The sequence below is a fragment of the Emys orbicularis genome, chromosome 10 (assembly GCF_028017835.1).
Source record: "Emys orbicularis isolate rEmyOrb1 chromosome 10, rEmyOrb1.hap1, whole genome shotgun sequence".
In the NCBI taxonomy this organism is placed as follows: Eukaryota; Metazoa; Chordata; order Testudines; family Emydidae; genus Emys; species Emys orbicularis.
The window spans coordinates 76,017,657-76,043,386 of NC_088692.1; the positions used below are offsets into that span (position 1 = coordinate 76,017,657).

A 25,730-nucleotide genomic window follows, 5' to 3' on the forward strand; every position below is an offset into this window, starting at 1 on the left:
GGCTCAGCACCTGGTGCAGAGATGCAATTGGATTCTAACTGTACCATCAGAGAGCTTAAAGCTCACGTTGGCATTTAGCAAACTGGCTGTGTTTTGCTGCCGGCAGACGTGTGAGGAGTGGGGTGGGAGCGCTGGTGGTGGGGAGCTCCTGCAGCAGGCATAGGGTTGCCAGGCATCCAGTTTTCGACCAGAATGCCCGGTCAAAAAGGGACCTTAGTGGCTCTGGTCAGCACCGCCGACTGGGCCGTTAAAAGTCCGGTCGGCGGTGCTGCGAGGCTAAAGCGGGATAGTCCCTACTGGTCCTGGCTCCGCGCTGCGCCCCAGAAGCAGCCAGTAGGTCCGGCTCCTAGGCTTGGGGACAGGAGGCTCCACGTGCTGCCCCCTTCCCGAGCACTGGCTCCACACTCCCATTGGCCGGGAACCACGGCCAATGGGGCCAGCGGGGGTGGTGCCTGCGGGTGAGAGCACTGTGCAGAGCCTCCTGGCCCCCCCACCTAGGAGCTGGGCCTGCTGATGGCTTCCAGGGTGAAGCGCGGAGCCAGGACAGGTAGGGACTAGCTTGCCTTAGCTCCGCTGTGCCGCTGACCGGGAGCCGCCCGAGGTAAGCCCACGCCCCAACCCCTAGCCCCAACCCCCTGCCCCAGCCCCCCCATCCCACACCCTGAACCCCACATCCCCAGCCCCACCCCAGAACCTGCACCCCCAGCCCAGAACCCATACCCCCTCCCAAACCTCAAACCCCTGTCTCAACCCACAGCCCCCTCCTGCACTCCAAATCCCTCGGCCCCACTCCCCCAGCCTGGAGCCCCCTCATGCACCCCAACGCCCCTCATCCCTGGCCCCACTCCCCCAGCCTGGAGCCCCCTCATGCACCCCAACCCCCCTCATCCCCAGCCCCACCCCAGAGCCTGCATCCCCATTCAGAGACCCCACCCCCAGCCAGAACCCAGAGCCACTTCCTGCACCCTGAACCCCTCATTTGTGGCCCCATCCAGAGCCCACACCCTCCCGCACCCCAACCCCCTGCCCCAGCCCTGTGAAAGTGAGCGAGGGTGGGGAAGAGTGAGCCACTGAGGGAGTGGGAATGTAGTGGGCGGGGGCGGGGTCTTGGGGAAGGGGCAGGCCTAGGGTGTTCGGGTTTTGTGCAAGTAGAAAGTTGGCAACCCTAAGCAGGCACTGTGGGAGATGGCAGTCGGAGCTCTGGCTGTGAAATAGCTCCCTGCTATACGAGGCCTAGCCTCTCCCAGCAGGATATACTTTAAACAGTAGAGGAGTATTTTCAAACGATGCATGTGCAGGCAGCCTGTACGGTGTGTGTGTACTAGCGACAAAACATACATGTGCCAAGCCCAGCGGTGGGTGCAAACTGACTTGTGCACATGTCAATTCTCTCCCGTGCGTGTGCACAGGCAAGTACGTGAGAAGTGCACACAGAGCGACTCGCTTGTGCAAAGCCACAGGTGCACTAGCAGGGGCTGGGCTGATGGGGAGACACCCCCTGTGCACTGACACAGCCTCCTCGTTCTCTTGGACAGGCAGGTGTTCCTCCGCCTCCCGGGAGCAATGCTGCTGCTGTCCCTGGTTGTGATGCTGCTGCAGCTGGGCAGAGGCTGCTGTGGGCTCCCCTTCTACAACGGCTTCTACTACGACCACGTCATGAACGACAAGGGCAACGGCAATGGCAACGGCGAAGGTGCGTGTGGTGGAGAGGGCAGGGCCGAAGGCATCGCTCACCCACTGCCCTTCCCCAGTTCCTGAGGCAGCAGGCACGTGGGTGTGAAAGATCGGAGTGTTGCCAGTAGGCGTAGATCGGGGTGAGGTGGGGGTGGGAGCTGTTGAGGAGGAGGCCGGGGCAGTTGCGGGGCAGAGGATGTGGGTGCGAGTGGAGGGTCTTTGCCTCCTAACTTCGGGTGGGTAATTCAGAGGAAGAGGATGACTGTTGCCAGGCTCACACCAGGCATGTTGGGGCTGTTGCTCCCCCGGCCAGCTGGTATCATCCCCCTCCCATAAACCGCCCCTCCTCCGGGTGGAACGTAGGGGAGTTTCCCCCGTCACCTTCCCTGGAAATCTCCTCTTGCCCTCCTCTGCCCTGCCAGGAGGCCAGGACTGCGTCCCCTTGGCTCTCGCTCCAGTTGGAAGATCCCTGGGGGAATAGAATGGAACTGATTTGAACCTGGTCTGATGGGGTCCTCTGCCCCATTCCTCCGTCTCACTCCCCCTGGGTCCCCTCCTCTTGGTGGAGGTGGAGCAGTTGAGGAGCTCCCATCCGGTCGGGTCCACCCTCTTGCCCATAGGGCTGGGGCTGGATTGGGCCCTGCAGCCTATTCCCTGGAGATTCGTCTCCTCCGGTTGCAAGCGGCCCCAGCGACTCGCACCCCTTCCCTTGTGAGATGACGGCTCAGCCTAACGGGGGTTTGCTGTCTGAAAGGGCTTCCTGAGATGCAGGCCAAATATCCCATCCAGGGCTCTCAGTTCTACTGCCTTGTTCCACCCTGAACAAGTCTTCTCCCTCCCAGGGGATCCTGGCTGGCAGTTCTCAGGTTCGCATGCTTGTGCAGCTGGTGGGTACTGGGCTCAGATAGCTGCTGCTCCATAGGGAAGTTGCCCTCTGCTGGGCACTGGATTCCCTCTAACCCCAGCAGCATCTGATGCCACCTGCCTCTCTTTCTCTCCACCCCTCTCCTCCATGCGCCGGGAGGGTGCGCGCCGAGGGAGGAAGTGATGATGAATGGCGGCGAGTGGTGGTGAGCGAGTGCAGGAGGAGGCGGCAGGGCCGGCTCCAGGCACCAGCCCACCAAGCTGGTGCTTGGGGCGGCACCTGGAGGGGGGCGGCGCGGCGCTCCGGCCCGAGAGCGGGGCCGCGACTGGGCTCGCCGCCCTCCCCCCGGCGCTGCCTCTGGCCGCCGGGGAGAGCGGAGCCCCGGCCGGGCTCGCCGCCCTCCCCCCAGCGCTCTGGCCCCCGGGGAGAGCGGAGCCCCCGCGGGGCTCGCCGCCCTCCCCCCGGCGCTCTGGCCGCCGGGGCTCCGCTCTCCCCGGCGGGGCTCGCCGCCCTCCCCTGGAGGGGGCGGCAGGAGGCTTTTTCGCCTGGGGCGGCAAAAAAGCCAGAGCCGGCCCTGGGAGGCGGTAGATAGTGTGAGGGAAGGAGCAGAGTACAAGGGGGGTGGGAACAAGAGTGCAGGAGGTGGGGCTCACAGGGCCAGATTGGTGTCAATCAGTGGTGTGGTCAGTTGCAGGAGTTACCGTGCTCAGAGCAGGGCAGATTGCTCCCTCCTCCCCTCCCTATACACGTCTAGCTCTTCCCAGGTGCCCTGCGGCCGCTGGTGGGTGCTTGGCTGCCCTGCTGGACAGTAACTGCCTTAGAACCCCTTAGTGGGGATGCCTGTGGGGTAGGCTGCCCCCTCCTTGTAGCATACGTGGGGAATCCACTCCCCGTGGGCTGCAGAAGAGTCCTGAGCTGGAGGGATGGGGTCCCCTGGCAGTGCTCATTCCCCCTTTCCCCCACCAGTTCACTTCAATGGCGTGAAGCTGGTGGTGGAGACCCCGGAAGACGCCATCTTCACCTACCGCGGCGCCAACATCACGCTGCCCTGCCGCTACCACTACGAGCCCAAGCTGGAGACGCCGCGCAAGATCCGCATCAAGTGGTCCAAGCTGCGGGAGGACAACACCAAGGAGCGGGACGTGCTGGTGGCCATCGGGCTCAAGCACCGCAGCTTCGGCGAGTTTCGGGGCCGCGTGCACCTGCACCAGCGGGGCGAGCAGGAGGCGTCCCTGGTGATCAGCGACCTGCGCCTGCAGGACTACGGCAAGTACCGCTGCGAGGTGATCGACGGGCTGGAGGACGAGAGTGGCATTGTGGAGCTGGAACTGCGAGGTGAGTGGGCCGGCGTCCAGTGCCATGGGGGGTGGGGGAGAGGGGGCAGGGGAACAGATGGGGCAACTCCCCCTCACACAAAGGTTACACACGGGGTTACAGCCACTGGGGACAGTAACAGGCACCCAAGAAGCTGTCCCCTTTGAGGCTCCTGAGTGGGATCAGCATAGGTTCTGGGTCCTTCTGCTGCTGCCCCTTGCTGGGTCACTCCCATGCCCAGCCAACACTGGGGCTATGCGTGTGCCACGGCACAGAGGTTCAGGAAGAAGCTCCCCCACAGATGCTCTCCCATTGGATGAGTGAGAGTGAAGGAAGGAGCCCCTCCCTCATAAAAATTGCCACCAAATCCTATGGCCCTGCCCACCCAGATCGGCATCCCTGCAGTGTTATTGCCACGTGCCATCACCTTGCACTTGCTTTATGGCAGGTTAGATGCGCAGGAGCTCCTTGGGGCAGGGAGAAAGAAGGGATGTCTTCTTATTCCTTGTTTGTACAGCACCGAGCACAGTGGGGCTCTGATCTTTGACTGGGGCCCTTAGGTACAGTACTACTGCAGCATGCAGATAACACTGCACTAGACTTCTGTGGCTCATCCTTCATCCAGTGCAGCCGACACTCGCACGACGGGCGCATTATGAAGTGCACCTGTCAGTGTGGCTCCCCCTAGTGGAGGCTGGGTATAGGAGTCTGCTGCTGGCTTTGTGCTAGCAGAGCTGCGAGGGGTGTTTTACCCCAAGTAGAAGAGGTGGCTGTTTAAAGACCCAAAGGCTCCGCGGTCAAGTCTTGCTAACAGTGACCTCCAACCCCGGGGGCGCGGCGTGACATCCAGTTGTGTTGCTGCAGGACTGGGGGCCTGTCGCTATGCCATACTGTAGTGGGTTTTTTTTAAGGTGGTAGCTCTCACAGGTGGGAGGAGGGGGCATCAGACCACAGAACACGTGTGTGTCTCTCCCCTCCCACCCCCGGCCTAATTTCTCACTGCTGAATCTGTGCAGCGCAGGGCACAATGCACAGGGAATTGGTGCTGGAGAAAGAGACTAAGAAGGGGAGAAGGGGGTGAAACGTCCCGCCTGTGGCTCTGTGATCCAGATGGAAAGTCACCCCCTAGGATGTTCTCCTTCTCCATAGGCTCAGACCCCAGCTCCGCATCATGGTCCCAGACTCACACCCACCCAGAACGGTGGGAAATGTCCCATTTCCTGCCACCTTGTTGTGTTCCTGACCCAGTGCTACCCACTCGCTCTGCAGCAGAGGGACTTGTACCAAGCCGCCTTCCAGCCATTTGGAGGACGAAGGCTTTGAGTGAGGGGCAAGTTTGCTGGCTACTCACACTGGCCTTCAAAGCTCTCCCAATTAACTCTGAGCACGCAGTGATCATGCCTCACTCTGGCCACCAGGTGTCACCACTGACATGTGTCATTGTCCCTTTGGGCTGATGCTGCCAGTCCCTTTGGTCTTTGGACTGGCCACTTGATTCCAAGAAGACAGGGGCTGTGCTGAACTCAGATGAGATCCTGGGCACTCAGGGGCCTTTCTTTCCTGGATGATCCCATGAGTGAAACCCCAGGAGAGAGGCTGTTCTCACAAGGGGCTTTGGAGACCCTTCTGGGACGTCTCTGAACCCCAGCACAGTTTGGGGTTCATCTGTGCCTAGGCCTCGCTCCAGTGAGTTTGGAGGCATGAGCCTGGGAGGGGGCAGGGTGCTGCTCTAACACCCTCTGCTTGCTGGGAGCCTCATACTGGGTATGTCGGTGGAGATCTGTACCGTCCATCTCAGGGGCGTGTGTCAGGTTGAGGGCATAGTCAGAGGGGGCTACCCTTCACAGTGGCTCTGTGACAGCCAATCCCTCTCTCTTTCCCTCCAGGGGTGGTTTTCCCATACCAGCCTCACCATGGCCGCTATCGACTCAACTTCCATGAAGCCAAGAAAGCTTGCGAGGAGCAGGACGCTGTGATCGCGTCCTTCGAGCAGCTCTTCAAGTCCTGGGAGGAGGGGCTGGACTGGTGCAATGCCGGCTGGCTGCTGGATGGAACAGTACAGTACCCCATCTCCCTGCCCCGGGAGCCCTGTGGCGGCAAGAGGCTGGCCCCTGGCATTCGGAGCTATGGCGAGCGCCACAAGAACCTGCACTACTTTGACGTTTTCTGCTTCTCCTCTGCTCTGAAAGGTGAGTCTGGCATCTGCAGGGCTCATAGTTAGGCGGGAGCCTGGCTTGATGCTGCAGAGAAGGGGGGTGACCAGTAGGGGGGCACTTTGTTCTCAGGACACAGTGTGGTGGCAGGGGAAGGGAAACCTCTCTGCTGAAATGTAAAACTGAGGGCCTGCATAGACAGTAGAACTTCTCTAAGAGTCGGGATGTTTGACCCAGCCAAATTCTAACCTGGGTAATTCCATCCACCTCCCTAAATTCTCAGAGCAACTTCAGTTAGATCTGGGATTCTCCTCCATTGCCCAGACTGAAATGGTAGGTAGCATTGCTGCATGCTGGAAAACTGCAGCCGTGCCCCACGCTAGAGGTCGCTGGGTCAAGCGATTGCTCCATTTAGGTTACAAATCGGTTTGGGATGCAAGGCGAGAGAGACTGGCAAAGCTGGGTCATTCAAATGGATAACATGGCACCAGCTGTGCCAGCATCAGGGGAACCACCGATTCTGTAATACAGGGCCTGACTCTTCCTTCTGCGGGCACAAAGTGTCCACAAACCCAGGAGATCCAGCACTGAGGGAATTCCCCAGGCTTGGGGGCATGCCTGGCAAAGCTGGTATGCCCAGCCGTTGATGTGTGGTGAAGTTTAGATTAGGGATGGGCAAACTTTTTGGCCTGAGGGCCACATCTGGGTATGAAAATTGTATGGGGGGCCATGAATGCTCACGAAACTGGGGGTTGGGGTGCGGGAAGGGGTGAGGGCTCTGGCTGGGGGGGCGGGCTCTGGGGTGGGGCCGGAAATGAGGAGTTCAGGGTGCAGGAAGAGGCTCCAGGCTGGGGCCGGGGTGCAGGTGTGTGTGAGGGCTCCAGCTGGGGGTGTGGGCTCTGGGGTGGGGATGAGAGGTTTGGGGTGCAATAGGGTGCTCCAGGCTGGGACTGAGGGGTTCGGAGGACAGAAGGGGGATCAGGGCTGGGGCAGGAGGTTGGGGTGCAGGAGGGGGTCAGGGATACAGGCTCCGGGCGGCGCTTACCTCAAGCAGCTCCCGGAAGCAGCGGCATGTCCCCCCCTCCATCTCCTACATGGAGGCACGGCCAGGCGGCTCTGTGTGCTGCCCCGTCCGTGGGTGCCACCCCTGTAGCTCCCATTGGCTGTGGTTCCCGGCCAATGGGAGCTACGGGGGCGGCGCTTGGGGTGGGGGCAGCATGTGGAGCCCCCTGGCTGCCCCTACGTGTAGGAGACAGAGTGGGGACAGGCTGCTGCTTCCGAGAGCCGCACGGAGCCACATCACGCGCAGAGCAAGCCCCCAACCCCACTCCCTGGCTGGAGCACCGGAGCAGGGCAAGCCTCGGACCCTGCTCCCTGGCGGAAGCTCGAGGGCCGGATTAAAACATCTGAAGGGCCAGATGTGGCCCCTGGGCCGTAGTTTGCCCACCCCTGGTTTAGATGGTACAAAATCCCTTTGGCCCCTTCCCCATTCCTATGACGGGGGGGCAGGGAGAACACGCCCTGTTGTTTCTGAACTCCCTAACTTATGTTGAATCCAGGCGGAGATGGGGTGAACCCCCATTCCTAGCACCTCCTGTGAGTGAGGGGTTTTTGTGCAGGGCCGGCCATGCTCCATGTCCCTCCGCCTCCCAGTGACCACCCCCTCTGCCTCTCCCCTCCAGGAAAAGTTTACTACCTGGCTCACCCGGAGAAGCTGACGTTGGAAGAGGCCAAGCAGGCCTGCCAGGATGATGGGGCTGAAATTGCCAAGGTGGGGCAGCTCTATGCGGCGTGGAAGTTCTTCAGCCTGGATCGCTGCGACGCTGGCTGGCTGGCAGACGGCAGCATCCGCTACCCCATTGCCTTCCCCCGGCCCAACTGCGGCCCACCAGAGCCGGGGGTCCGGAGTTTCGGCTTTCCCGAAAAGGGCAAGTTTGGGGTGTATTGCTACAAGCTGAACTAAGGAATGGGGAGGGGCCTCCCTCTTTGCCAGTGGACACTTCCCTGCCTGGTGCTGCCTGGATTTAAAGGATCAGGTTTCCGGGATGTTGGGGTATTTTTTAATTTCAATTGGTTTTTTTTAAATTTTACATTTTTTTCACTAAAGGGAAACTTCTGCAGGTTGCTGGGCCATGGCGTCTCACTAATCAGCCGATTGCCACCTCTGCGTCTCTCTCCTGGCTGGGAATGGGGCACCAGATCTCCTTCCACCCAGACAGTGGAGAGAGACTGAGATGGTATCTCGGGTTGGGGAGCTTGGTGTCTGCTACCAGGTGGCTCCATCCCTTTGTCACAGGATCATCTAGATAAGAAGTGACAGGCTCACACACGTCCACTTGGGCTAGACAGTCATTTCCTAGCAGTGACGCATCCAGGCACCGGAGAAGCACAGAGCGCGCGACTGGTTGATGGCAAAGGCAGATGCCCCCTGGACGTGCTCCAGTTTCACCGGCACCAAAGGGGAACAGCTGTTTCTAATGCACAGACTGCTCTGCCATCCCATCCCAGCCAGCACGGAAGGCATCAAATCAACTGCAAGCCAGAATTTAGAGTAAGGCGGGTCACTCTCCCCCATCCCCCAGTTAATGTGAGCGAATGATCAACCACACACAACTGACTCACAGCTCACCAAAGTCCTTCCCCTTCCTCTCCCAATGAAGCACAGATGAGGTCAGAGATATTAGGCATAATTCTAAGCATAGAGGCCCAGAGCTAACACAGCTTAGGCCTCGTGTGTCCCGGGAGACTCCCTCTCTCCCCCACCCGCCCCCCTCCAGTCCCTTCTTTCTCTCCCTTCCCCTCCTTGCAGGATCTGGTTGTGTTTCGACTCTCTGAGACTCCAATCTGAGTTTGGCGGTTTCCAAGGGCACTGAAAGGTGCTACTATGTGTGTACTGGGTGGAACTCTCCGGGTTACCTGCCTTGTTCTCCATGGGCCCCTCTCCCAGGTACCACTTGAATCCCAGGGGCTCGGTCTTTGTGCGTTTTGTTGTGAAAAGATGTATTCTCCTGGACCTCTTCAAATAAAGCATTGGAGAAAGCCCCAGAGGTGTGCAACTGTGACCTGGGTGGTAGGACAACTTCTGCTGTGTTCTCCCCGGCAGCAGCTCTGGGGGCACCACTCTGTGAAGGATTTTAGCACTCGGGGTACTAGGCTCAAAGTGGGGCACCCAGGACTTGGATGAGCAGGAGGTGTTGGAGTTAAGAACCGAAGGGCAGCAGCAGAGCTGTGTATGAACAAAGCCATATGGCATAGCAGGCCCGGGGGGTAGGCTGGGGATTAGGGCAGAACTGGGGAGCCTCAGCAGAACTGGGGGGAGGGGTAGCAGGACTGGAACTGGGGGAAGGCAGAACGAAGGTGCCTCGGCAGGTTGTGGGGAAGGGAAGGCAGGAGCGGAAGAGCAGGGTGGAAGGCTGCAGGTCCGGGTGGAGGCGCATCGGCAGTTGTGTATGGGGGAAGCCCTGGACTGAAGTAGCTGTGAGGACAGGACTGAAGGGTGTGCCCAGGGGATGAAGTGGGGGGGGAAGTTGGAAGCCTGCTCATCTCCTAACTGCATTGTCTGCCAGCGGCCCATAACTCTCCTGGCAGCAGATCAGTGTCCCCTTTCCCCTGATGGTTTGGATTTTTTAAACAACCAGGAGATTTTCCAAACAAATGACCCAACACAGTGCTGGTTCCTCCCTATATCGGTAAGTTAGGTGCTTTCCCATGCCCTTAAAATACCATTTCTATTATGGGCTGCAGCTCCCTGGACTTACCCAAGCAATCCTCTCTGTCTCCTGCTGAAATGGTCAGAGTTTGTCTCAGCTGTGAGCTCCCAAAGGTCCTGGCACTCTGGATATGAGATCAGCAGCACAAGCCTAGGAACTGGGCTTCTCAGTAGTTGCAGTCTCGTCAGTTGTTTCTCTAATTAGGGCTAATGAATTGCCCAGGCCAGGTAGGAAATGCTGAGTGTTGTTGAGCTGGACAGGCTGCTGAATCTTCTTTAGAGGTTAATGGGGGAACTTGTTCATGATAGGAAATTGGTATGGCTGGGCAGGTCTCAGACACTGCAGTCGGGGGGCTCCCAAACAATGGCCTACTGATGATGTGCTGGTGGCTGGCAGAGAGCTGGCTGGGCATGTGTCTTCTCCTTGTAGTAAAAGAAACTAAAAGTGCATTGAATACTTTGCTGCTTTTAATTTTCTATGGTAGCAGGGGTATTAGGTATGTACTCCATAGGTAACCCAAGTGAGGGGCGGGGCCTGCAGGATCATGAATGGGAGGAGAGGGAAGAAGAGAGGCTGGCTGATTGTATATGGGAGGAAAAGTGGGGTCTATGCAATGGCATGTGGGAAGGGGTGGCCTCCACTAGAGAGAGGCTATGTTGTGTTGGGGAGAGGGAAGCGATAGCTGTCACTGGCTATGCCATGGAGCTGGGGTGGTGCCTCTTTAACTCATCTGCTGCAGCTGCTGTGCTCTGAGGATGTAGGTTTTCCCCCCAGATTCCTACCTGCTGTGGTGAGTCTGGATGAAGATGGGGGATACCGAGACCTCTGCTGCTGCCCCTAACAAGAAGGCTGCTCCCCACCCAGTTCTCTAATAGAGAGAGGAGTTAGTATCTCCAAGAGCTCCCCCTCTGCAAGGAGCAGCATGTGTGTGGCGGACTAGGGTGATTTGCCATTGCCTGTTGGCTGGATAAAGAGAGGCCCCACTCTCCACACCTGTCCATTGAGCACCTTTCCCCAGCACTGAACTCCCTTTCCAAGCAAGAGACCCCACGGCTATAATGAGCTTCAGCAGCAGATGCATCTCCAAAGCTGGGATGGGACATTCAGGGGAGGGCTTCTGAAACGGAGAAACCCTCTTCCTGCTGTGCTGCATCCTAGACCTCGCTGCCCTAAGCATTATAAATTCTCCTGCTCCATGGGAGGCCACAGACTTCCAGAGAGGTTTGGAGAAGCAGCAACAGCAGGAAACCATGTCACAGTCAGTTTGGGCTCATGGGAGGCCCCTTTGCATTCCCCCCAAACAAGCACACTGCCTGGCCTGTTCAGGAAGGCACCTTTCGCTCAGGTTTTTAAGGCATATTTGTTGCTTCCACTCATATACACATTCACCTGGGGAGGAGACCCCTGCCCACCCAACTGTGTGTGCACACTGCTCCCCACGGATAACACACATCCACATGCACACAAAGTGTTCACACAGACGTAGACACCCGGGTGCCTGTGTGATGGATGCCATCATGGCCAACATCAGGGTACTGAACCGGGGGGACTTCAGGGCTAAAAGCACCAGCTTCTACAGCGTGAACTAAAGAGCCAGGCTCTCAAGCAGGGAGCTGCAGCCGACTCTCAGCCTGTGTGGGTAGGGCACAGAGGGGCTGCTCGACTCACACAACAGACATTTCACGAGCACACACACACAAACGTGCAGTGGCATACAACCACACAGCTGCCTACACGCAGTCCACCAGGTAACAGGAAGAATAAAATACAACCAGTTTTATTGTCCAGGTTTCACAATAGCGCTGACAGCAGCAGGCACTGCCGTGTGTCAGGTTCTCATTTTAGGCACAAGACTTATAATAAAAAAAGGTTTTTTGGTTTTTTTTTTGCTTTTTACAAGAACAAAACCCCAAAGCTCCCCTCCCAGACTGGATCTCCCCGCCCCTCGTCATGAGCAAAAGCGCAATTCAGGACACGCACACACAGGCTCCTACCAGCATCCTGGAGACTTTGGCTAAGCCATTTAAATTACCCCTCCCACCCCAAAAAAAGACTATTCCAATTTTTCTCTCTTTATTATCATTTCTCATCATTATCATCATCATGTTTCAAAAATATAAATAGGTGCAGGGAACCCTGGTGCCCTGCACGGTCCCCTGGAAAGAGCGCGCCATCACAGGATGGGAGCTGCTTCACCATGCGGCCTGGGGATGGGGAGACTCGGCGTCCGGGAACCAGCGGTGGGAGAGAGGGGAGGGGCCAAAACCAAGAGGCATCTGGGCCCAGATTTTTAGCTTCCCTCCCCCCTCATCCCTCCATCTCACTCTCTCCCTTCCATTCCCCCACTTTACATGCCCCTCATACATTCAGCGACACTTCCCATCTATTGAGTGCCCCTCCACCCCCGCCGTACTGCAGCAGCGGAAGGATTCTTTAAAATAAAACAAAGGTGGCATCCGCCCCAGCCATTAAATAACAGAAATAATTACATTGTTCGTGGATAAAATCAGGAAAAAATAATCTTCTTTATTATTTAACTTAACCCCCCTGCCCTCTGCAACCCTCCCACCCCTTCCCCAAAGGCACAAAGGTATTTGGAACCGGATGGCTAGTCAACATGCTGGAATCTAATTCCTTTTGCTTTGGTGCGCTGAGGTTGGTTTGTTTTTTATATATATATATATACACAAAGGTGGGGTTTTTTCTTTAATATATTTTTTTCCTTATATGACAAAAAGCAACAACAACATCAAGAAGAAGAAACTGCCTCTGCTAATATAATTTCCGTAAAATCTCTTGCTCCCCTCTCTAATGGGTGGGTGTCTGTGCGGCTCTGCCATTGGTTCTCGACCGATTCCTTGGGCTCCTCTTGTGTAGTCTGCGTTTGTAGATGGAGGCTGCGGGAGGAGGAGGAGAAGAAAAGGCACCTTGTTACTGGGAGAAAGTTACAGAGCCCCTGCTTGTCCTTAGCTGGCTCACCCCAGGCCTCGTGTTCCCTGGAAAAACACTGCAGGGGCTGCTATGCAAGCTCTGCCTCTGGCCATCCAGGCAGCGGGGCCACGGCGCCAGCCCGCTCGCCACCAGACAATCAGGCCTTCTCTTGCCTCTGGCGCTCCGGGACCTGGTGAATCAGTGGGGCGTTTTCAGTGCACTTTGTGACGGCCCCTGTCCCCCCGCAAACACTGAATTTAAAGAGAGTCAGGTGCCTCCTGGGAGCCTGTTCAAAAGCATCCTGTTCAGAGACAACGCCGCCGCTGTCCGTCCGATACGTTCTGTATTTCTTCCCCCTCCTTGTGGGCAGACACGCAAAGAGGCAGCCAGAGCAGCTCAGACCAATGGCCCAGCAAGGAAGGAGACCGCCCCTCCCAAGCACCCATAATGCAGTTAGCTCGGTGGTCTGTCCACTGCTGCACCGTGTGGCATTGGGCAAATCCCTTCCCCTGTCTGTGCCTCAGTCTTCCCATCTGTAAAAGGGGGATAATTCCAATTTAACCCATGGTTGCGTGGCTCTTGGGCTAACCCTTCCTTGATATGTTATGTGTCCTGCTTCTGTTCAGAGTCTTGCTGGAGGAGTGAGACTCACAAAACAAGGGCTGGGTAGACAGGCCTAAGCTGAGTCTCAAGGAGCTCTCAGGGTGCCCTTTAAGGGGAGCCCCCACCAGGCACCCATTCCTCACTCCTTCCCTCAGTGCCTCTAGCTCAGTTGTGGATATTGCCAAAATAAACCATTTAAACTTCTTCCCCCACTGCCCCAAAGTGCAAATTCCAAGGCTGCCCGGGGGGGGGGCAAGTGGGGCAACTTGCCCCAGGCCCCACAGGGGCCCCCACGAGAGTTTTCGGTGGGTCTTCGGCAGCAGGTCCTTCAGTGCCGCCGAACACACCCAGAGCGAGTGAAGGACCCGCTGCCGAAGACCCGGAGGCGGCGGCAATTCGGCGGTGAGGGCTTCTTCCGGGACCCGCCGCCAAAGTGCCCCGAAGACCCAGAGCAGAAGGACCCAGGCCCCTTGAATCCTCTGGGCAGCCCTGCAAATTTCTCCCTCCTTGGGAGCCCCGGTAGATCCATTTTAGCTGCTTCTCCTCCCCTCCCTGTGAGCTGTCCTCCATTTTCCTCAACAACCGTGAGGAGCCCTGGGCTCAGGGGAGCCAGTGCATCAGGGAGTGGGGCGTTTTGACTGGGCAGAAGCTTTCCAGCTATTGGCAGCTGCACTGACTCAGAAGAGTCAAGGTTGTGTCTCCAGCTGGTCCCCGTGGTCCAGACCCACCTGGGAGATGTCAGCTCCAATAATCCTGGTAACACAGGAGCTTTACCTGAGACAAAGAACAACCTGACTCTCTGGCACAGGGAGGGAAAGCATCCCTTCCTACTGGCCTGAATGGCAGCAAACCAGTTTCTTCTGTGGACGAGGTAGTGGATGGAGGACACCCCTGTCTGAGAGCCATAAGTATCTCCCTTCCTCCTGCACTTTGGCTCTCACCCATCTCACCCACCTGCTCCATGTCCCTCAAGTTGCTCCAGCTAAAAAGAAATGGAGGCAGCTCCCTCCAGGAGTCATCAGTCCTACACCTGGAACAGCCAGCGAGGCTGGGGTGTGTGTCAGGCAAAGTCGCTGCTCTCCCTGGTTGGGTTGCCTCTACAGCTCTCTGGTCCCCTCTGGGGGCTGAACTCTTGAATTCAAGTCCCTCCCTGCATTGTATCATGTGGATTGTTTCCAGGAATCAGCCCATGGACTCCTAGAGCTTGGCCCTGGGCAGAGTGCCAGGCTGGAGTCTCAGAGGCCTGCAGGGGCCATGGTGCATAGAGTAGGAATGAGGAACAATACGTACGATCTATGCAGGCTATCCGTGGTTCCTCCCAGTGGCCATTGGGCTGGCACCGAATTGTGGGCACGTGGCGTTGTATGTAGCCCTGGTTGCACTGGTACCGTACCATGGAGTTTATTTCATATCGGTCCTTCTTCCTTCCAAAGGTCCTGGCGTTCTCTACCACAGGAGGGTCCCCACAGGCAACTGATAAAGACAAGCCAGACAATGAGCAACTGGCAGCTCCATGTGTGCTTGCTAGGCAATCGGCCAATGAGAGCCGCAAACCAAGCAGCTTGGGTCTAACCGTGCTGCTCAAGGGGAGCTGGCCACATTCACATACATTCCTAGAATAATAACCAATAAATGATGTTTCCCTTGTGCAGTTTGTCCCAAAGGATCCCAAAGTGCTTTACAGGATGTACAGACAAGGACTGCTTCACCTCCCGCTGAAATGCAGCCACTTCTGGGGTGGCAAGGGGCAGCTGCATATACAGGGATCATTTCCCACCTCACCAGGAATTGGCTGAATGGCTAGTGAGCTCTTCACTGCTCCTGTGTTGCACAGGGTGAAGTAGGAGCTGCTCTGGGCTGAGCCTGAGTGGCTGGGACCCTGATTGTACGTTACCTCTGAAACACAGATAAAGCATCAGCCTGGCTGAGTCACTGCAGTGAGGGCCGAGAACACCTGGCTGCAGTGCAAACAGCATGGCCATCTCCCTGCGGATGCCTTGGATCCAGCCAGGGAAGGGGATTCTGCACTGGAGCTTTGTTTGGCATCTATGACATGCCAGCACTTGATGCCAGTGTTGCTAAGTACCTGCCATCACCCGGCCTGACTTGCTGTATTGCCACGTCCGTCAGCCGGACTTGGGGGCTACGGAAGCAGCTAACAAAGGAGGGATCGTTTTCTTTGTTCAGGGGGGGCTATAGATGGAGGCACTAAATAAAAAGCAGTTAATTACAACCCAAACTCCTTTTGAGATTCTGCTGCGGTTACCACTGGCTTGGAAATTTAGTCACGGGGGATATTGAAATTCTGCGGCTGGCTGGGAAACTTAGCAACAATGTTCCAAAGGGTTCCATCCCTCCCCTCTAGAAAGGCAGGACCACAATGAGTGTCAGGCACAAGAAAGCTGCTGTCAGGAAGGCTTTTGTTGTTTCTGTGCCATTGGGGTCCTGGTGGATGGGAGCGGATGGCTTGGGGGAAACTGGACTTGACTGGCTGGCTTGGAAGAGGGGCAAAAACTGGCTCCAAATGGGGGATGTAGGGGCTGATGGTAGGGGAAATGGGAGTGGTACATCCCCCTGGAGCCTTGAAGGGGGAATATTTGAGGGTTATTTCATAGGAAGATTGTGAGCTATGGAAGGGCAATTCCCACCCTCCATAAGCTTCCTGTTAATCCACTCCCTCTGCAATCACACCACCTCTTCAGCTTGATCCAGGGCTGGATGTGATCAATGCTTGGACAGGAGACCTCCAAGGAGGACCCAGGTGTGGCAAAGAGCAGTGAGAGTGACCCAGTGGTGGGTGCTCTGAGTCAGCACTGACTCCCCTACTCCCCCGCCGCCCCGATGCAGTGCTAGGGAGATCTAGACAGTGCTGTGCTGAAGAGATGGGTGGGTGTCTCAGTAGGGGGGACGGACTCTAGTGGCCCAGCGCAATGCTAGGGGATGTGGTGCTGCTGGAAGTACCATCCTTGGGATGACGCATAAAGCCAAGGTCCTGACCATGAGTGTTTATTAAAGATTTTAGGGCACTTTTTCCCAAGACTTGAGGTGTGTTCGTACTGGGGTCCTGGCCAAATTCTAATTCTGCCTCCATAAATCCCCTTTGCCGTTTCAAATACACATAGGATTTGTCTTCATTTCCTGTACTAATCTCTCACACAGGGTCACCGTGCAAAAGTTAAGGTTCACAAGGAATGAGTGAAGTTTCCTGGGTTTACAGCCAGTGTTTATTCCTGTTAGAGTCAAGGGGTGACTAAAATGTGGACCATTGAGTCCTGGTGAACTCCGTGGAGGGTACGTATCCCAGCCTGCAATGCTCCATCTTTATCAAAGCAGAAGCCACATTGCCTTCTGGGACTAGTCATCTCGTAGGCTGCCCATGCATATTAAGGAGGAAGGGATCTGCAAAATGCTCTATTTGATCCACATTATGTACAACCCTTAGCATCCTAGCAAGTTGCCAATGGTACCCTTGGTAGGGCAAAGTTTGGCTGCTATAGATTGTGCTGTAGGTTGAAGAGCTGTAGCCTAAGCCTGGACATACACCCCAACCCAGAAACGAGGAGCGCCAGGACTCACCTGTTCCTTTCTTGCATGTGAACGGGAGGTGATAGTTGCATGGGACATCATTCCACTCGCCTTGCTCATGCCAGATCATCACCACACAATCCTCTCCTGCGGCAAAGAAGTTGTCGGGCTGGTTGGGCCGCCAGTTCTCATATTGCTGTGAAGAGATAAGAAGCCCTTCCTCTAAGTTACGGAGACACTTTCCTTGTTCTCTTCAGCTCTCCCTTTCCCTTTGCTTCTTCTCTCTCCCTTTGGGCTCTTTTCCTTCTGCTTTTGTTCATTCACTCTCCCTTGCTTCTGTTTTTCTGACTGGGTCTCTCTCTTCCTCCTGGGTCTGTCCCTCTCATCAATGGACATAATGTATTGTTATTATTTGTATTGTGGTAGCGCCTAGGAGCCCATTGTATTAGACACTGTACAAACACAGAACAAAATGATGGTCCCTCCTGACCCCAAAATAGCTTATGGCTGACTCCATTCAGCACTTGTCCCCGCTGCTCACTCCAATGGCTCTAAGGTTCTGTCCCCAGACAGCAGCTTCATGTCCTGACACAGCACAAAAAGTCAAAGCTTGCATGGAAGTGGGCGGTTCTTTCCTGAAATGACTCTCAATGAAGAAATGCCACCCCCACCCCTCCACACAACTCACAAGGGAGTTTCCATCAGACCAGCGGAAGTCGTGCTCGATAGCCCTGTCACTGAGTCCGATCCACTGGTAATCCCGGGCATAGTCTGAAAAAGAAAGACAGGGAGAGAAGGGTAAGAAATGGGAAAGGGAGTCGCTCCACCACTCACTTCTCCCACGCTAGTCCTAGGCGACACAAAAGGGCTCTGCCAAGGATCTGAACACCACGGCTACATGGTCTATATCTGGACCACATCAAGGGTTGCTTGACAAGGGGCAGTTCTGATTGATTAAGCCAGATTGGTTAAAGGTGAGGTGGATAAATCTCCTTCAGTTAGGAACTGAGAGCGTCTGAGCTGGCAATGCTCTGGAGTGTCATTGTAAAGATGGCTCCAGTTTGCCGTATTCGTCCCATGACGGTCTGCTGTTCCTGTGCCAGGGGCAGCCGTGCGGCTACTAAGGTTGGAGGTGTTAGTCCTAGTGTGGGCGGAGGGCCGTTCTTACTTTGTGGTCCATCACCCCTTCAGAGCGAGGCCACAGAGAGGGAGGCCACAACACAAAGGGAACTGTTTAATTTTGATGCCCCAAAGCAAGACCCCAGTTGGGCCCAAATTGGGCCACTTTTTCCACATGCCTGCAGGCCCCCACGTCTCCCGACTCACTAATAGGGATGAGGGAATTGCACACTAGCATTCAGATTCATTTAAAGGGACAAATGGGTGGTGTCGGCAGAAGGCATGTTCCCAGGAGTCCCAGACAAGGCTGTGCACCACAGCAGAAGCTTCATCAGTCCTAATTCCCTTAGACTGAACCTTGGTCGAACAGGGTCCTGCTCCCCATCCCAGCAGCCTGAGGATCCCACTCCAACCAGATCCATGGTGTGTGCTCTCGTCTCTGTGCAGAGGGGGCATGGAACACAGCTCCCCCTCCCCCGGAAAAACGGGAGAGGTACTCCCTCCTCTCCTGAAGTGACCAGACCAGACTCCTCCAGCGTCTTCTCCTCCTAGCTGCTGCGGTGAGACCAGTTCCCGCTCTGGGTTGGAGCTATTTGGAGCTGCTGCCCAACCTGGGAGGCGTCTCACTGGCTCCAGTGTAAGGAAGATGCTGCTCCCACCCCAGCTCACTCCCAGGCCTTGCTATTTCTACCCAGACTGGCGAGGTGGAAGGCAGAACAGTCAGAGCTGCTGCTGCACATCCGGCTCTGGGCTGGGGGCAGCCCCATGGACCAGCCCTGCAGAGTCTCCCGCAGCCAGCAGGGCTTTCCCCTGACTTTCCTCCTCTTGGCCGCCAGGGGCACAGTGACACCAGTGCTGAGGACAGGGGGAGACTGGCTCCCCTTAGCTCCTTCTGCTGGCTGGTGTGGGCTGCTCCCCACACGCTCCGCCCCACCTCAGGCCCCCAAACACCTCGCCCCCACCAAGCCCCCCTCCGCCCCAGGCCCCCCCACACCCGGCCCCCACCAAGCCCCCTCCTCTGTCCCCCACTCTCCCCTGCCCTGCCTCAGCCCCCACACATCCTGCCTCAGGCCCCCACATGCCCCCCTCCCCTGCCTCAGGCCCCCAACCGCACCATCAAGCCCTGCTCCCCTGCCTCAGGCTCCCACTTCCCACATGCCCTGTTCCTGCCAAGAATCCCCTCCCCATCTCAGGCCCCCCACTCCCCAAATGCCCTGCCCCTGCCAAGCCCCTCTCCCCCGCCTCAGGCCCCCCACTTCCGCTGCCTCGCCCTCCTGCCAGCTCCCCTCCCCCACCTCAGACTCCCACTCCTTAACAACCTCCCTTTCCTCTCTCACCTACTTCACGCCTTCCCACTCCCCAAACACCTCCCTCCCAGCTAGGTCCCACTCTCCCATCCTATCCCCTCCTCCTACACAAGCCACCAGGCACCTGCCCCACAGCAACACCCACACCCTCCAATATCCTGCTCCCCACAAACCTCTGTGTTGGCACGAGCCAACAAGCCAACAGGTGCACACGCCTTGGGAAGCAGCTAATGTGGCAATGGGATATCAAGGCAAATCTGTATGACCCACGGATCTATGGAATGAGCTGGGTTTGTGTTTCCCTATATGAAAATGAAAATTCCTCCTCCTCTGCAGGACAAGAGGGTCTTGATTGAGAGGAACTGTGAGTGTGAGTAGAATTCACCCAGCAGGGAAGGTGGATTTTTTAAGGCCAAAATGGACTGATTGATCTGTGCCCAACCACCCTCAGATGCTGGCCATTACCCTCCGCACTCACTGTTCACAAACTCTTGTTCTTCTGGAGTGATGATACTGCTCAGGTGGGACTGATGTTCCCGGCATCGGGTCTCAGCTTCCACCCACGTCTCTCTCTGTTCAAAGTGCTTGTAACAATGGCCCTGGAACTTGGTCCAGCCCTCGTCACAGTCCTCCAGGTCTGAAACACACAAGAAAGGAATGAAAGGGAACAGCATGCCTCAGGGCAGAGTGCCATCCAACTCACCTCTCAGCTGCTCAAGCTTTCACGGAACAAAAATACAACACATGGTCACACCCACTAAAGAATAAACCTTGATATTTTTGTATGTTACATCCACAGGAAAATGATCAGAAGGTAAACGAGGAATAGTTTATGGAGGGGAAGTAGGTTTAACAGACAGATTCCTGAACATTTCAAACTCCAAGTCAGGTTCTGGGACTCTTGCTTTGAGAAATAGCCCCAAACAACACCACTTTCCCCCCAGAGCTGTCCTGCTGATTTTGCTCGCCTTGGAGAGCAGCTTTCACCTTTGAAACCTGTATTTTACTCTCCACAATCAGCGCTCATGCATCAGAGATGGCAGGGAAGGGCAGGAGAGGTCAGAGTTTAGATTCAGTTGGCTACATCACTATTCTGAGCCTTCACAAATGGAATAAGCAACCCGGTGAGATCACACAAAAGGGAGGCAGGGCAGGACTTACCATATGGGAGACAGAAAAAAAGAAAAAAGAAAAAAAAAACACCCTAAAGAAAATATTTTTAAAAAGGAGTAGAAAAAAAGCAAAAATCTGTCACCTGCTTTAAGTGGTTATTGCTGGTGATTATTAAGCAATGCCATCAAAGCAAATTAAAGGCACAAAATATTTGACTGTCTCTATATTATGGTTGGGGCCAGGGCTTGAAAGGTAAAGGCTTTAAAAGGGAAGTTAGCTCCTATCCTCTTCCCTGCAGAGAAATTAACCAGCTTAATTTATTTTAACAAGGGGGATTGTTTCTTTTGAACTGAAGCTCTAGTTCCAATGTGGCAAGGATGTGTATGGGAGATTCTCTTCGGGTCATACACAGAATAGTCACTCAGGAAAGGGCATCAGCTGGTATATGAGTCCTACATCAGGAAGTGTGGGCACTGGAAATGAATAGTTGGGGCCACAGAAACTCTGGCAACTGACTCACAGGCCACAGGGACTATGAGACTAGCTGTGCGGGGATATTGGAGAAAAGGTAGGCGAGGGATACAAGACAGGAAATACAGAGAAGTAGAGCCCAGTCTTTTTTAAAAATGGAAAAGCGTAGCGCAGGATGCAAAGGAACAAACAAAAGATGGAACTTTGGGGAATCCTTTGTTCTCTGCCATCAACAAAGTCATACAAATACCTTCTGTAAACCAAGAAAAAACAGGAACAGATGCAGAAATGACACCAGTTGGGGCAGATGCTATTATGATGATAAAACCATCTCCTCCAAATAGTCACTTGCATTGCAAGCAGTTGCACTCAAACCATGGAATTGCTAGGTCTTTTGGGCCTTGAATTTATTATGTCCCATCATCTCTTATCACCTCCTCCACTGACTAGCACCCAGAGTCAGAACAGCCAAGACAAGGTACAAAGCCAGAGAGGAACTGTCACTGTGAGGCAGATGAGATGTGATGAGCCCATAGATGAGGAAGAGGAGCACTGGTGTGGAAGGAAGATCTAGTGGTGACAAGATGGAGATTTATTTAGTAGCAGCCTTTCAGTGGCAGAGAGAGTTCATCCATCTATCATCCTTTCTCAGCTCCTTGTTGCCCTAGGGTGGTGGGATTTCATTATTCCTTTTGGCCACTCAGCAAATGTCCCTCTAGCCTCATGCAGGACAGATGTTCTATATTCCACCTTCATGAAAAAAAACTCACCTTGGCTACTGTCCACCTTTGCATTCCAGAGTACCCCATTTCCCTTCAACTCATCAATTCCTCTTACTCCATTCCTGTGAAGCTCTTCAACACAGACCCCATGCAGACTTCAATGGCTGACCCTCCAAAGACTGGCTGGTTGGTGGGGCCTTTGAATTCTCTTTTTCTGCCTTCTTCCTCTACAGAAGAAGCAGACCATCTCCGCTGGGCCAAGCTTGGGGAGCGGGAGCTGTGAGAGTGCTCACAAACCTAGATCTTCTCCACTACATCTCTGAGAGCAGGGGAGGGAGTACGTAATGTGCCTTTCTAAGTCTCTTTCTGGTGGGTTATGTCATACCCCCTTTATAAAGTATCACAATCACTCAGTTGGGATGGAACACGATGCACAACCTCAATAGGACATTGTAACAGAAAACGCGAGGCTTTCCTATATAGCAGTTACCTATGCAAAAACCTATGCAGTTGCAGGTAAAATGTAATCCCATGAAGTGGCACTCTCTCCAGGCTTTAGAGGCATTTCAGAATGACTGACTTGTGTGTATGGCACAGAAGAGCTCATCTAAAATGCTAGAGCTCATAGATGTTCTTAGGGAATCAAAAAAGTTAGAGAAGGGAAAGTAGGTCATACATTCTAGCTTGGGGGTAATGTTGGGTATTAAAAGGGGCTTTTCACTGATATTTAGGGCAGTAGGCTGCTTTCATATGTCCCAGGGTAATCCAGGGTAAAGATACCCCTTGATGGCAAGATCCCATTAATAGATGAACTGTTATGGAGAGAAGAGATTAAACTAGGTTTGGGTCAAACATTGGAGTGGTGTTTCAATACAGCTGCTAAGAGGAATACTCCATATTATAGGAGGTCTTTTTCCTCATCTCAGGCGAGGCCCCCTTGGCAGAGTAGCAGGAGGTGCTAAAGGTCAGGATTGAGGTACACTGAAAGAGGTAAGTGAAGGAAGTGCCTGCTCACAAGCTCTAGCCATTCCAATCAGTGCCTCTCCTTTCATGAGCAATACCACGCACTCATATTGAAAGAGAGATGCAGAGAAAGAGAGGGGGAAGATCAAACGTGCTTTCCTATTACCCATTTGAAGGTGAACAGCTAGTACTTTTCAACCTGCTTCTCCCTGGCCTTGTTGAGCAATGCAGGAACATTTTTCCTCCTTGAGAAACTGACAGAAAATCAGGCTTTCATGGACTTGCAGTAAAACAAAATATTATTTTGTTTTCTCCCCCAAAACAAATGGCATTTGTGCACACAAGAAAGTGTCATTCTGATGAAACAACAAGATATTTCATTTTCCCCCTCTGTGATTCACACTGCTCACCATTGTCGCCATGAAAATCGCATTCGCTTGAGGAAACGACACAAAGGTCAGGTGGAAGCGGAGAAGATTCACAGGAGTGAATGAAAGCCCTTCACGGGTGAATCCTCACAAAGTGAAACATGGCCATTTCACATGGCTCAATTCATGCATCTTTCACTGAAATCTCAGAGGAGCAGAGAAGGTTCACATGCCATGAAGATGTGCCTGGGACACTGCCCGATTATTACAGGTGGGTTATTACAGGTGGATTGGAAGTGTTTTCTTTGACCCAAAAGCATGTTTGTGCTTATGGCAAACAGTATCACACTATCATGTCCTTTATGCAATTTTACAAGAGAAAACAACAACAAAGAATAATTTCCCTTTCTAAGAAGCCAAGGAGACACCAGGTTCCCTAGGAGCCCTAAAGCTGCCACTGTCTCCTAGAAGTTAAGAGAAATTTCCCAGAGAAACAAGATGCTGTGATGGAAAAATAATAATCACTTGTAAGCAAACAGCTTAATCTTTTCCCCAGTAAGATGCATTTTATCTGCTGTTAGGAGTTAGCTTATTGAGATGAGGGCGGGATTGGTGGGGGTCAGTTTTTTTGGGGGGGTGCAGCTGTTAGTAAAATTAGCTGAAGCCAGGTAGGCCGTACCGATCTCACACAGGTCCCCTCCGTAGCTGGGAAGGCATAAGCATTTGAAAGAGTCGATGCCATCAGCGCAGGTAGCTCCATTCAGACAGGGGCTTGAGTGGCACTCATCAATGTCTGCAAGAAATCAAGGGCTGCCATTAGGACTCCGGGCAGGGAACTCCACCAACAGGAGAACTTGTTTCTTTGCTTGTTCAGGAGGGACCGTCAATGGTTTTGGGAGAGCTCGAGAGTGGGTTACGGGTTTATTTTAAAAACTACTGCTGCTGCTACTGCTGAAGAAATGAAAGCAAAAAGCCCAACCCACCCTAGGAGGCTGACATCATTTTCCACTCAAATTTCTGTCACTTGATGGCTGGACAACACTATAGTGATATCAGGGCAACAGCAGCAGAGGTCGGAGGGATGACTTTCAGTGTATCCTGCTCAGTATCTTTTGACGTCTGTCGTGTCTCTTCCTTGTCCATCTTTTCTGCCTAACTTGACCAAATGTGCAAACTTGTGGCTGTGTCTCAGCCTCCATCAGCTAAAGTCTAAAAGACAGACGTTGGGCTTCTCTTAAGTAAGAGCAACATCCTCACACAGTGTAATCCATTCCCTCTCCCTCCTTGACTCCTCATTTTTGACTCTTTCTAACCAGAGTCCAGATGTCATCCTTGATCCTGAACTCCCAGGGCTAACTCCTCACCTGTTCCAGAGCACAGCTGCTAGCGATGGGGCTAGCATAAAGCCAACTGTGCCAGCTTTACACCAGTCAAGGATTTCCCCACAACTGTGGGAGCTACTGGCGGCCCATTTAGGACAGGTTTATGGACTCTTTCTACTGCTCCATTGGTACAAAGAGCCCTTTGGGTGGGTCCGGATTAGTCCCAAGTCTCTGTCTCACAGTCTGTCAGTTATCCCAACCTGGACAGTACATGTCATTACTGTAATGGCATGCCTACCCCCACCCCCAGTTCAGGAAGGGAAGGGAAGCAGCTTGGATAAATTGGGTATCATGCTCAGAATGAGACCAAAATGGACAGTTTGTATTTAATATGCCCCAAAAATCCATCCTTCTACATTTTTTTCTTAACATCTCTCCAGTCTGAAACTTAATCCTACTCCTCAGTGAGTCTTGAAATCAGAAGGAAGAAATAAGTTAATTAGAATGAAAAGACGACAGATGAAGTCAGCTCAAGAAACCATAGACAAGCTCCAAAGAGTAAGAATGTAATTGTGTCCAAATACATACAGAAAGGATTGTAGACTAAAAATAGCAGTTGCTGGTTAACTCCTTTAAGTGAGACTATTCTTCTCTCTTTCAAAGTCTTGCTTCTCAGACTCTGAAGTACTGGAAAGTCTTAAAGATGCTGACTTTAACAGAAGTCATCTGGCTGACACCTCACACTACACTTCAGTGCTAGAGGGGTTAGTGGGAAAGCAGACTCAGAGAAGATGAATCAGAGAAGGACGTGGACATGGCCATAATGGAGCAGAACAACAATCCATCAAGTTCAATATTCTGTTTTCTGTCACATTGGATCAGACTAATGGTCTGTCTAGTCCGGTATCCTCTCTCCTGCTATACCAGAGCAGAACAGTGATTCACCTAATCAAGTATCCTCTCTTCAGCCATAAGAAAACATACAAGTGTTTTACTTTGTCTATCTGTCTAGTCACCCACAGTGGCCAATGCCAGATGCTTCAGAGAAAAGTGTAAACTCCTATAGCACATCAAATTGTAAAGTATTAAATGATGGGGGAAAGTCTTCCTGGCATCAGCTGGTAGTCAGCTTGCACTTTGAAGCATGAGGATTGAGAGCCCTTGTTATTTATATCCTAATTTGTGTCCCTGAAGGTATTGCAAATATTCCCCAAATGGCTTATGAACCACTTAAACCAGTTTTGCACTTGGCTCTTCAGGGTCTGCTTCTACATTAAAATACTAATTAATGTTTTCTGAGCTATTATTTTTCGTGAAATGGGAGGGAAGTGAAATGCCCAGCTTTCATCAACGCTAATAAGCATTTTGGGACTTTCCAGCACAAAAAGGGAATTATTGACCTAGTAGAAAAGAATGGATGAGTCAGGTTGATTACTACTTATCTGCTCACGTCTTTGGATCTTAGAAGATTTAAAACACAAAAGGGAAACTGAAATGTGTGGAGAGAAGATTAAAATCCCAGTACACACCAGGTTCCCCAGCAACAGTAGCAGCAGAAGTTGATGATCTC

At 53.8% G+C, this 25,730-nt stretch overlaps 2 protein-coding genes across 2 annotated transcripts in view; one reads left to right on the top strand and one right to left on the bottom strand.

Moving 5' to 3' along the window:
- Positions 1-1,563: 1,563 nt before the first annotated feature.
- On the top strand, positions 1,564-7,969 carry HAPLN3 (hyaluronan and proteoglycan link protein 3). Its single transcript, XM_065412450.1, has 4 exons — positions 1,564-1,693; positions 3,506-3,874; positions 5,740-6,042; positions 7,689-7,969. The coding sequence occupies exons 1-4, from the start codon at positions 1,564-1,566 to the stop codon at positions 7,967-7,969; spliced, it is 1,083 nt and encodes a 360-aa protein (XP_065268522.1).
- A 4,555-nt stretch (positions 7,970-12,524) lies between these two features.
- Positions 12,525-25,730, bottom strand: part of ACAN (aggrecan) — a 37,239-nt gene continuing 24,033 nt past the window's right edge. The window contains exons 13-18 of the mRNA XM_065411814.1: positions 23,518-23,631; positions 19,680-19,838; positions 17,464-17,546; positions 16,827-16,971; positions 14,541-14,723; positions 12,525-12,613 (exon numbers count right to left, since the gene is read on the bottom strand). Coding sequence (XP_065267886.1) covers positions 12,525-12,613; positions 14,541-14,723; positions 16,827-16,971; positions 17,464-17,546; positions 19,680-19,838; positions 23,518-23,631 — 773 coding nt within the window. The remainder of the gene's footprint in view (positions 12,614-14,540; positions 14,724-16,826; positions 16,972-17,463; positions 17,547-19,679; positions 19,839-23,517; positions 23,632-25,730) is intronic.